This window comes from Myxocyprinus asiaticus, chromosome 3 (assembly GCF_019703515.2).
Source record: "Myxocyprinus asiaticus isolate MX2 ecotype Aquarium Trade chromosome 3, UBuf_Myxa_2, whole genome shotgun sequence".
NCBI lineage: Eukaryota > Metazoa > Chordata > Actinopteri > Cypriniformes > Catostomidae > Myxocyprinus > Myxocyprinus asiaticus.
This window is the reverse complement of record NC_059346.1, coordinates 15,714,482-15,726,497: the sequence shown is the minus strand read 5'-3', so window position 1 is coordinate 15,726,497 and position 12,016 is coordinate 15,714,482. Positions and strand designations below refer to the sequence as shown.

Here is a 12,016-nt window from a genome sequence, read left to right as displayed (position 1 = left end):
TCCATCTTTATCATTTTTGTTTCCTCTTATGGAAAGTTGTGAAAACGTAATAGTGGAATAGCCAATTGGAACACAATTTATATTTGCTGTAGTCTCCTATTTCCCTGCTATACTTTACTTCCACGTTCCACACCTAGAAAAATGAATAGGGTCCATACATGTGGTTTATGAACTATTTCTTAAAAGTGGAGAAAAGACTGAAACAGGATGACAATAAGTGTAAGAAAAAATAGAACATATCTATTGTGTAAATGATCTGAAGAGCTATTCTTCAATACTGGAATTATCAGGAAGACAAAGTGATATCAAATGGACAGCTGTAAAAATGAATTATTCAGTGCAAATTGACACTCAAAAACATTCAAACATTCCTTTGCTTCCCCAAAAGCAGACCCCCTACTGTAGGGCTGTCTTTTAGAGTCTTAAAAGCCATGCCCTCAGTTTTCACAGTTTTCAATTTCCTCAAAATGCATACATTGGATTCTCATCTCCATGGAATCTTAGTGCATGGAAGAGGCGTGCACTTTAGAACAGGAATTTTGTTTGAATTAGAAAATAGCCAAGATGAACTTCCTGCCTTTTAGGGTGACTGGAGGTGAACTGTTTGAAGACATTGTAGCCAGAGAGTACTACAGTGAGGCAGATGCCAGGTAAGGAATATTCTTGATTTAGTTTTTCCACTACACTTTTCTCTGTGCCTCTGTTCTCTCTTCTGCATTTTCTTTCCCTGTTTCATTTGCCCTAGTTTGTTGCACTCGTCACCACCACATTACATGTTCAGTGTTAGTTTGTTTTCCAATTAGAAATACTATTCTGAATAGGGACCAACTTTATATTAGGTGTCTTTAACTACTACTGTATGTATTGAAGCATCCGATACAATGTACTTTTTATGTAAATACGTGTTTTTGCATTATATTAATATTTAAAGTACCTGCTTTTAATTACATCTGTATTTACACTGTTAACCTTACCCCTAAACTTAACCCTACCCCAACCCCTACCATATATCATAACACCTACTCCTAAACCCACCCGTACCTCAACCTCGTTAGCAGCAAATGTGAATTTTGTGAGAATTTAGCAGAACAGTATGTAGTTACACAATAAATACATTGTATTGTATGTATTTTAATGTTAGTACATTGTAGTTAAAATATGTAATATAAAGTGGGACCCGGAATAGCATCTTCCATAGTGCAACACATATTTTGCCCGTTGTCCAACACACACTAGGGATACAGAACTGGATACTAGCATTGTTTGAGGAAATAAAATGTATGCTATTATGTGTAGTTCGGGTGCTTTATTTGAACTGTATAAAGTGCCTTTTTAAAGTTCTAGAGTGTTTCTGTTGTGTCTTTTGTTTCTAGATCTGTCTTCTCTTGTTTTTCCACTGATCTATCTCTGTCCTTTCATCACACATCATAGTAACACACACTCTTTCTCTTACAAAAACACCTGCTCAAACACACACACACACACACACACACACACACACAAATGTTGTTTTTACTATATTAGTAAGGGCATCTCATAGACAAAATGTCTATGATATTTATACCCTAATCCTAAAGCAACCCCCCCCCCCCCCCGAAACCTTTTTGATATCAGTAGATTAAAAGCAAAACAACACTTATAAACATTTTATGGAGTATTTATTCCTTGCTACAGTCACCTTTGGCTTGCTCACTGAGAGCATTAAGGCATGTTTTTTATTTTATTTTACTTGAAGATCCTTTGAAAACAATGTGTATTGTGAAAAGCGCTATACAACTAAAATTGTCTTGACTTGACATAAGTATTTCAATTATTCAGGACCACTTGATATGTCCTCATAAAACATAGTTTTATGGCCCTCACAAGTATAGCCAGACCAGTACACATTCAAACCAAAAAACAAAGCACAATGCATCCATGTGCACTTTTGCAGTTAATTCCGGATGGACTTCAAAGACTTTAGTCTTTAATCTTACAGATCATACAAAATCCTTTAGTTTTAAACACTGGCCACCAACATCTAAGTTTACCCATTAAAAGCATGACTTGTATTACATATAGATAACTAATATTGGCATTATTTTTATGCTATATAGCCAGAGAGGAACTGGCTTCTCCAGTGAGCCTGGTTTCTCCCAAGGTTATTTTTCTCCATTAACTAACATCTTATGGAGTTTTGTGTTCCTTGCCACAGTCGCCTTTGGCTTGCTCACTGGTGGCCTAAAGACAAATAATTTAAGGCATTATCTACTATCACATTATTCAATTACATAAAAAATGAGGACTTTAAGACATTATAGACACTACAGCTTTATTTTCTTTTAGAGCATAATTTTCTGTAAAGCTGCTTTGAAACGATGTTTCGTGTTGTGAAGAGCTCTATACAAATAAAAATGACTTGACAAACACACAGACACAGTTCTCTTGCAGTCATTTTTTGTCTGTCCCCTGTATATACCTTTTCCACAGTGTGTGTGTGTGTGTGTGTGTGTGTGTGTGTGTGTGTGTGTGTGTGTGTGTGTTGGGTGCTTGTTACCAGGGTTTACAGGATCTAGTTAAAGGTGTTAGTCCTGGCATTATCACCTCTGTGGTCCAACCCGTATATGCAATTCCTCAGAGCAGCTAACACAGACTTCCCTGCATACATTCTCTGGGTGTGTGTAATACTAAGAGTTTGAGTGTGGGGTGGTATAACTTGGTGATTAAACATCTGGGCTCACAGGTGGAAGGTTGTAGGTTCAAACCCCGCAAAGGACGATCCGTGAACTGTCACCCAGGATTTCCGTGGTCAGCTTGGAAAAGTCTTGGAAATCATAACTTTATTTTTTATTACATACACTTTGTTAGTATTTGGTAGCATTGCCTTTAAATTGATTAACTTGGGTCAAAAGTTTTGAGTAGCCTTCCACAAGCTTCTTACAATAAGTTGCTGGAATTTTGTCCCATTCCTCCAGACAGAACTGGTGTAACTGTGTCAGGTTTGTAGCTCGCACACTCATTTTCAGTTCTGCCCACATATATTCTATTGGATTGAGGTCAGGGCTTTGTGATGGCCACTCCAATACCTTGACTTTGTTGTCCTTAAGCCATTTTGCCACAACTTTGGAGGTATGCTTGGGGTCATTGTCCATTTGGAAGACCCATGTGTGACCGAGCTTCAGCTTCCTGGCTGATGTCTTTAGATGTTGCTTCAATATATGCACATAATTTTCCTTCCTCATGATGGCATCTATTTTGTCAAGTGCACCAGTCCCTCCTGCGGCGAAGCATCCCCACAACATGATGCTACCACCCCCATGCTTCACAGTTGGGATGGTGATCTTGGGCTTGCAAGCCTCACCTTTTTTCCTCCAAACATAACAATGGTCATTATGACCAAACAGTTCAATTTTTGTTTCATCAGACCAGAGGACATCTCCTTCCTGAGCGGTATGATGGCTGAGTGGTCCCATGGTACAGATGAACGTGGTACCTTCAGGCATTAGGAAATTGCTCCCAAGGATGAACCAGATTTTTATTTCTGAGGTCTTGGCTGATTTCTTTTGTTTTTCCCATGATGTCAAGCAAAGAGACACTGAGTTTGAAGGTAGGCCTTAAAATACATCCACAGGTACACCTCCAATTCAGTACTCCTCCTATCAGAAACTAATTGGCTAATTGTCTAAAGGCTTGACATCATTTTCTGGAATTTTCCAAACTGCTTAAAGGAATAGTTCACCCAAAAATGAAAATTTGCTGATAATTTACTCACCCTCAGGCCATCCAAGATGTATCTGAGTTTCTTTCTTCATCAAAACAGAATTTAAGACTTTTAGGATTTCATTTCAGGCCTCCTCCTTTAAACAATGCAAGTGAATGTCTAAAACTTTACTTGAATGTCTTTTTGACAGTCCAAAATGCATATTTAAGGTGCATCAAAATAATCCACACGACTCCATTCGACAAATAAAGTTATTCTGAATGCAAACGATTGATTATTTTGAGAAATAAAACAATACTTATATACTTTTTAACTACAAATGTTCACTTCCATACATCTCTGTGATGCGCACTCATGAGAGGGATGACGTAAGCTCATTGGTAAGGTCACGCGTCACGTGGAGGAGGAGTCAGGAAGTGCGTCACTGTTTACATTGTTTTTATTATTATTATTATTTGGAAATGATTTTTATTTTATTTTATGTTGTCTTTAAATTGTTTTGGACTTTTTTGGTTTGTGAACGGCGCTTGGTCTGTGCTCTGTGCAAGTTTCTATTGTAAACAATGATGCGCTTCCTGCCTCCTCCTCCCACTTGACGCGTGACCTTACCAACAAGCTTACATCATCCCTCTCATGAGCGTGCGTCACAGAGATGTACAGAAGCATTTGTAGTTAAAAAGTATATAAGTTTTGTTTTGTTTCTCAAAATAATCAATCGTTTGGGTTCAGAAGAACTTTATTTGTTGACTGGAGTCCTGTGGATTATTTTGATGCACCCTAAATGTGTATTTTGGACCGTCAAAAAATTTACAAAAAAATGAGTACATTCACTTGCATTGTTTAGAGGAGGAGGCCTGAAATGAATTCCTAAAAGTCTTAAATTCTGTTTTGATGAAGAAAGAATTGTTTTTTTTTTGTTTGTTTTTTTTTTTGGGTGAACTATTCCATTAAAGGCACAGTTAACTTAGTGTATGTAAACTTCTGACCCACTGGAATTGTGATTATAGTCAATTAAAAGTGAAACAACCTGACTGTAAACAATTGTTGGAAAAATTACTCGTGTCATGCACAGAGTAGATGTCCTAAATTAATTTTACTAATATTAAATCTGTGGAGTGGTTAAAAAAAAAGTTTTAATGACTTCAACCTAAGTGTATGTAAACTTCTGACTTCAGCTGTATTTAATTAAATATATGTAATTTTGCTCTTTCCTCTGGTATTATCGGGTAGATGTGGCTGTTTTTTAGTGCCTGTGAAGCGTTAAACTTGCCCACAAGTCAGCATGAGAACATCCATCTGTTTATTGAGGGTCTTATTGTACACATTTGTACACAAAGTAGTCTTACGATTGGCATAGTACCCAATATACAAATGGAAATTTGTCCCAGCAATCTCTATTAAATGGTTTTTAATAAATCTCCATTCAGTAATCACGAATGACTAGAAAGCGTCATGGAAGGTCAAGGAAAATAATTGGTCAAAAATTATAGGAACCATTGGTCACCATTGTGCACATGGTCCAAACAATTAACAACAGGTTTAACTCCTAGGCTATGGGACTGTCCGTGTTATAAGTGAAGCTACTTTGTATTAAAATGTCAGCCAAATAGATGGATTAGATTTACATTATTGGTAATCTGATCTGGACTGCTAATCAAAGGTTGTAGGTTCAATCCCAAGTAGTTAAGACCTAACAAAGAGACACTAAGCTCACTGTTCTCTGTCAGTTTAGCAATGTGCTTTGTGTCCATGTCACAGCTCGGTGTTACAGCATTACACTTAAGCTGAGTGTCTGTTAAAGGGCAGTTTACACTGTACTTGCATTATAAAGCTTTTACACTGTAATGACTGCTATTACATGTTAACTCATGGCACATAGGGCTTTTATTATAGGTGTAAATGAAGCACAGGGTGTCTCCTTGGGATGACATCTCCCTGAAAACTCCCTGAAATCTTTGAGTACTCTGGCTTTTAACTTTGTTTTTTATAGCTATGAAATCACAGCTTCAAAGTACAATATAATAGCTAGCTTCGCAGTAAGACATGTAAACCTCAATAATCTCATAAATTAAAAGCAGTTGTGATCGGTGATAGACTGATATATCAACCTAGCCAATTAAATATCCTTTAACTGTGCGTGACCACTTAGCCAATCAAGTGTTAACTTCCCCTTACGTCAGGTCCCAAATTTTGTGTGAGTGAGTGGTGCTTGCCCTTGCAAAACTCGCTGCCACAATGCTAGAGTGTTGTTATAATGCTATGAGGTTCCTAGGGTGTTCTAAGTGGATGGTATGTTATTGTATATGGTATAAGGGTGTTGTGAGTGGTTGAGCCCACTCTAAAGTCTCTATGATTTTTGGTCCCAAGATATGGTTTTAGTCCCTCCCTCAATGTAAATTAGGGCTGCAACTAACGATTATTTAGATAATCGATTAATCTAACGATTAATAGAATGATTATTCGACTGTTCGGTGATTTATTGCAAAGATTCATCATTAGCTCTTAACCGATTATTTAGCTTGTGCCCAACTTAAAAGTTTGTATTAAACTAACAATAAATAGGACAAAATCATCTTTTAAAAATACCTCTAAATGACATTCACTGAATTAAAGGAAAAAAATACTTTTAAGTTAATTCAGTAAAGAAATGTACTTGAGAAGGAACATAAGATATTTAGACTTGCTTTAAGAGAATGTTTCTTAAATATAAGTGTATTTTGTATATATGTGTAATTTTTCACTTGGTTATACTTCTGTGAGTGCAGTAAAGACAAAATATACTTATTTTCAAGATATATTCTCTGAAAGCATGTCTAAATATCTTATATGCTGCTCAGGTGAATGCATCTTTTTTTAAAGGATTTTGTCTGCCGTGCAAATAAAAATTGGAATTCTGATCTCTTAGAAAGTAATCGCACACCTCCCCTCAACATTTGCTTGAGTCTTGTTTAGGAATAGACACAGTGAAACATTTCAAGCTCCTTCCCTAGTTAGTACTCAACTCCTGCTGACCTGTTTCCAGCCACCTGCTCTCTGTCCCTCCTTCACAGGCTTCCTGCATTCCTCTCTCTCTCTTTCTCTCTCTCCATTTTTTTTCTATCTCTGTTGTTCTCTCTCTTGCACTTCTTGTGAAGCCCTGCAGCCATGTGTTGCCCCCTGCCTCCTCAGAGAGAGAGCAAGAGAGAGAAAATAGGGCTCCAATTAACACAAGTAATTAGGGCTTTATCTTTCTCCCCTCCCCATTCTCCACCTGCTTCTCTCTCTTTTCTCTTTCTGACACTAGATCTTTCTGTCTGTAATAGTGTCAGTGACACTTTCTCGCTATGTTGTTGAAAGTGTGACAGGAAAGCATAATGCTAATGTGAATGGATGAATGGAAACAGGCCCAAGCTTTAGTTCTAGCTAGTAAAAGTGCTTCACCTCTTGGCTTCACCATTCATGTTTTTTGAATACAAGTAGTCTAGTTTGTCAAGCTGTTTTGTTATGAGTTGGAAAACATAAGGTAGTATTTAATTGTGAATTTCTTGGTTTGTTTTATCGTGCACTGTACTGCAGTTTAAATCCTTGAAAAACAGAACACAGAGATTATTAGTGGTGTTAATTTAGACAAGCGTCATTATAGAGCGCAGCAGTGGCCGTCCACTTTTTCACCCGTTTTAGTTCCAGAAGTATTTTTCCCATTAATTTATTTTTTTTTCCCCATAGGGATTTCATAAAGTACTTAAAAAAAAAAAAAAAAAAAAAGAGTTATAAGGCATAAACCAAACCAGCCAGCTCAGAAGTGAGTCACAACATTACAAACTTTTGAAGCAATATAAAATATATTTTGGGCTCTTTTGCTGCAGTGTGTTTGCCACGATTTTTTTTGATTGGTGGATCTTATCCCTACAGAATCATGTGTAGTGTAGATATTCACCACAAACTCCGCTATTAAAAAAAATAAATTATGTTATAAAGCGGATAGATGCCGTCAACAGATGCGTATACTATCGATTTACAATACTAGGTCTGTTTTAAAACATTATTCCCCTATTTACTTCCGGAACCAGACTTTCACTCTCTATTAAACAATGTTCTTCAATTAAGTAAATTTCCTTTGAAGGAGGGACCCAAGCCATATACAAATGAACCAAACATTATGGCCACTTGCCTAATATGCTGTTGGTCTTCCGCGTGCCACCAAAACAGCGCCGACCTGCTGAAGCATGGACTCTACAAGACCCCTGAAGGTGTCCTGTGTTATCTGGCACCAAGACATTAGTAGCAGTTCCTTCAAGTCCTGTAAGTTGCGAGGTGGAGCTGCCGTGGATTGGATTTGTTGGTCCAAAACATCCCACAGATGCTCAATCGGATTGAGATCTGGGGAATTTGGAGGTTAGGGCAAAACCTTGATCTCTTCATCATGTTCCTCAAACCGTTCCCGAACAGTGTGTGCAGTGTGGCAGGATGCATTATCCTGCTGAAAGAGGCCACTGCCATCAGGGAATACCATTGCCATGAAGGGGTATACCTGGTCTGCAACTATGTTTAGATAGGTGGCATGTGTGAAATTGACATCCACATGAATGGCCGGACCCAGTGTTTCCCAGCAGAACATTGCCCAGAGCATCACACTCCCTCCACCGGCTTGTCGTCTTCCCACAGTGCATCCTGGGTAAATGGCGCACATGTATACGGTCGTCCACGTGAAGTAAAAGAAAACGGGACTCATCGGAACAGCTGACCTTCTTCCACTGCTCCAAAATTCAGTTCAGATGCTCCCGTGCCCATTGTAGGTGCTTTCGATGGTGGACAAGGGTAATCATGACACATTCCTCCCATAACCATCATCAACATTTTCTGTGACGTGCCACAGTAGATCTCCTGTCGGTTCGGACCAGACGGGATAACCTTTGTTGCCCTCGCACATTGATGAGTCTTGGGCGCCAGACACCCTGTTGTCGGTTTGTGGTTTGTCCCTTCTTGGACCACTGTCGATAGGCACTCACCACTGCTGACTGGGAGTACCCCACAAGCCTTACCATACAGATGCTCTGACCCAGTGGTCTGACCATAATAATTATGTCAGAGTCGCTCAGTTCTTTACTCCTGCCCATTTCTCCTGCATTCAACATGTTGACTATGAAAAATTATTGTTTCCTTACCATCTGATCTACTCAGACCTTGACATGTGGCCTTGTTAGGAGATGATCAACATTATTTGCTTCACCTGTGAGTGGTCATAATGTTTTGGCTCAACAGTGTATCTAGGGACCGGAATATCATAGAAACTTAGGGATGGGCTTTTTTGACTTAATGAGCAAGTAATCAATCCTAGCAACCACCCAGCTCAACCTAACAACCACAATATGTGTGTTTGTAAATATGTTTGTGATTGTCTATTCATGAAGTGAGCTAACAGCATTCATCGATCAGCCACAACATTAAAACCACCTGCCTAATATTGTGTAGTTCTCTCGTGCTGACAAAACAGCACCAACCCGCATCTCAGAATGCTATTATTCTTTTACCATAGTTACCATAGACTTTGTCAGTTCGAACCAGTCTGGCCATTCTCTGTTGACCTCTCTCATCAACGAGGCATTTCCATCCGCACAACTACTCCTCACTGGATGTTTTTTTGTTTTTGGCACCATTTGGAGTAAATTCTAGAGACTGTTGTGTGTGAAAATACCAGGATATCAGCAGTTACAGAAATACTCAAACCAGCCCGTCTGGCACCAACAAACATCCTTGCGATTATCTAATCAACCAATCGTGTGGCAGCAGTGCAGTGCATAAAATCAAGCAGATACAGGTCAGGAGCTTTAGTTAATGTTCACATCAACCATCAGAATGGGGAAAAAATGTGATCTCAGTGATTTGGACTGTGGCATGATTGTTGGTGCCAGATGGGCTGGTTTGAGTATTTCTGTAACTGCTGATCTCCTGGGATTTTCACACACAATAGTCTATAGAATTTACTCAGAATGGTGCCAAAAACAAAAAACATCCAGTGAGTGGCAGTTCTGTGGACAGAAATGCCTTGTTGATGAGAGAGGTCAACAGAGAATGGCCAGACTGGTTCGAACTGACAAAGTCTACGGTAACTCAGATAACCGCTCTGTACAATTGTGGTGAGAAGAATATCATCTCTGAATGCTATTCTGAGATGCGGGTTGGCACTGTTTTGGCGGCACGAGGGGGACCTACACAATATTAGGCAGGTGGTTTTAATGTTGTGACTGATTGGTGTACAGCAGAGTTACAAATGTACAAAATAAAACAGTTTACAGCACATTTACAATGGAGTGGAATCCCACGGCAGGCGTTGAACCTGAGAAAAGTTTAAGTGATATTTCAATACAAATATTTGACCATTACTTTGAGCTCAGTGACTTAAGATTAACAAATACATAGGCCAGACCCAGTAACATCTTTTATGTCTTTATGTGTAGTAGCATTTGCTTATATAAAGTTTGCCCACATCTTTAAGAAGAAATATTTAGTTGTATCATGTAGCATGTGCTACTGTGTGTGGTTGTTGGTAACACCTTTGCGGTGACAATAATGCGGTCGTCTTCTCGATTGTTCTTTCTAGGGGTGTAACGGAACGATTTTCCAACCATGGTTCGCTAAGCATTTGCTCTGCGGTTCATCTCTAGTTTAATAATGCATCTGGATCATTCAGTTTGGCGATGAAAATAAAGTGGCAAATAGACGTGCGCAGTTGTAACATCTGCTAATGCACCTGTATGGCACTGTAGATGGACACACTCTGCCTGTGTTTCACGTGGGTCAACTTTCTACACAGAGAAGCTGTCCTATTAACTGTTAGTATGTTAAATCAGTTGATGACTTCACAGTTCTGTATGTGTTAGTTGGCAAAATGGCAAGCAAAGAAAACAAGCCGCAAGAGAGAAGCCCCTGCGTCATTTAAGTCTCCTGTCTGGGAATCTTTTCTTTATACAGTCAGTTATAACAGCGATGGTCAAAAACTTTTACAAAACAGGCACTGTTTGCAGACATAGCTCGATGCGAGTGCCATATACTGGTAATACATCGATATTTGATTAGCTATTTACGCATACATCACCCAAGGATATATAGCGCGCGGTGTGCACAGAGCCGCAGGTGAGACTGAAACTGCATACAGACACATCTTTAAGCAGGCACTCTGTGCTAGTTTGGACAGACATGAAACAAGAACTAAAGCGCTTTGGGTGTTCATAGCCAAAGTTATGTTGCCCTTACTCTGTTGATTAAGATGTGGGATTTCCGCGTATAATTAAAATGCTCGTTGCGTTACGACATCCATTTTCGTATTCATTTTAATAGCAAGTTTATTTCTTCTATAGTAATGTACAGATTCTGAATGTTGAATATACGTTGAGTTGAGTTTGAAATGCGCTTTGTTGATGCATGTAGCGTAATGCAGGTATTAAATTAAAATGTTGAGTTAGTAATTAGAGTTTTTTTTTAAGTAAGGATACTAATGAAAATTAACCATGGTTTTACTATAGTAATATTGTAATAACCATAACTGTAATAACAAGGATTGTTGTCACCATGGTTTTCTTAGCAGAAATCATGGTTTTGATAGAATTAACCATGGTTTTATGTAGTAATACTGTAGTAGCCATATAGGAACTATGGTTTTGCTGAAGTAATATTGTAGTAGCCATGACTGAAGTAACAATGACTGCTGTCACCATTGTTTTCTTGACAGAAATCATAGTTTTATACTATTAACCATTGTTTTACAACAGTAATACTGTAGATTCATATAGTTACATATAGTAACCTTGATTTTAATACAGTATTGTAACCATGACAGTAACCATGTTAATTGTGTGGTTACTATGATTTTACTACAAATACAATGTTTAAACTATAGTTACTGTAGTAAAACCATGGTGATTTGTAGTGAGGGCAAATCTCTTGAAGTGTCTAAATAGAATATTTTACTTTGGATTTGGCAGTAAAATAAATTTTCCTCTGAACATAACAAATACCGAACCGTACTGAAACCGTGACCCTAAAACCATGATACAAACCAAACCGTGTGAAATTTGAACCGTTACACCCCAAGTTCTTTCCCACTGGTAAATGTTTAATGTCCAGGACCCATCCATAGACTAAATAATACATGATTTTAGAGACTTGTATATCTTCCCTGACTCATGTAAGCACTAACAGTGTGCATGAAGTATTGAGGATATCACAGCATGTGGGTAATATCAGAACCAGTGTTTTTTGTACAAGTTGTAAGGATCCAATCCACCAGTTAAGTTTATCTTCCCATAACAGCTTTGGTAAATATTATCCAACTTTTCA

General features: G+C 38.3%; 1 protein-coding gene across 28 annotated transcripts in view; it reads left to right on the top strand.

The window, feature by feature from the left end:
- The window catches only part of LOC127419600 (calcium/calmodulin-dependent protein kinase type II subunit beta-like), a 114,791-nt gene that overhangs the window by 19,091 nt on the left and 83,684 nt on the right, over nt 1–12,016 (top strand). For all 28 annotated transcript variants that reach the window (XM_051661334.1, XM_051661307.1, XM_051661344.1 and 25 more), the window contains exon 5: nt 585–650. In XM_051661334.1, the coding sequence (XP_051517294.1) occupies nt 585–650 (66 nt within the window). The remainder of the gene's footprint in view (nt 1–584; nt 651–12,016) is intronic.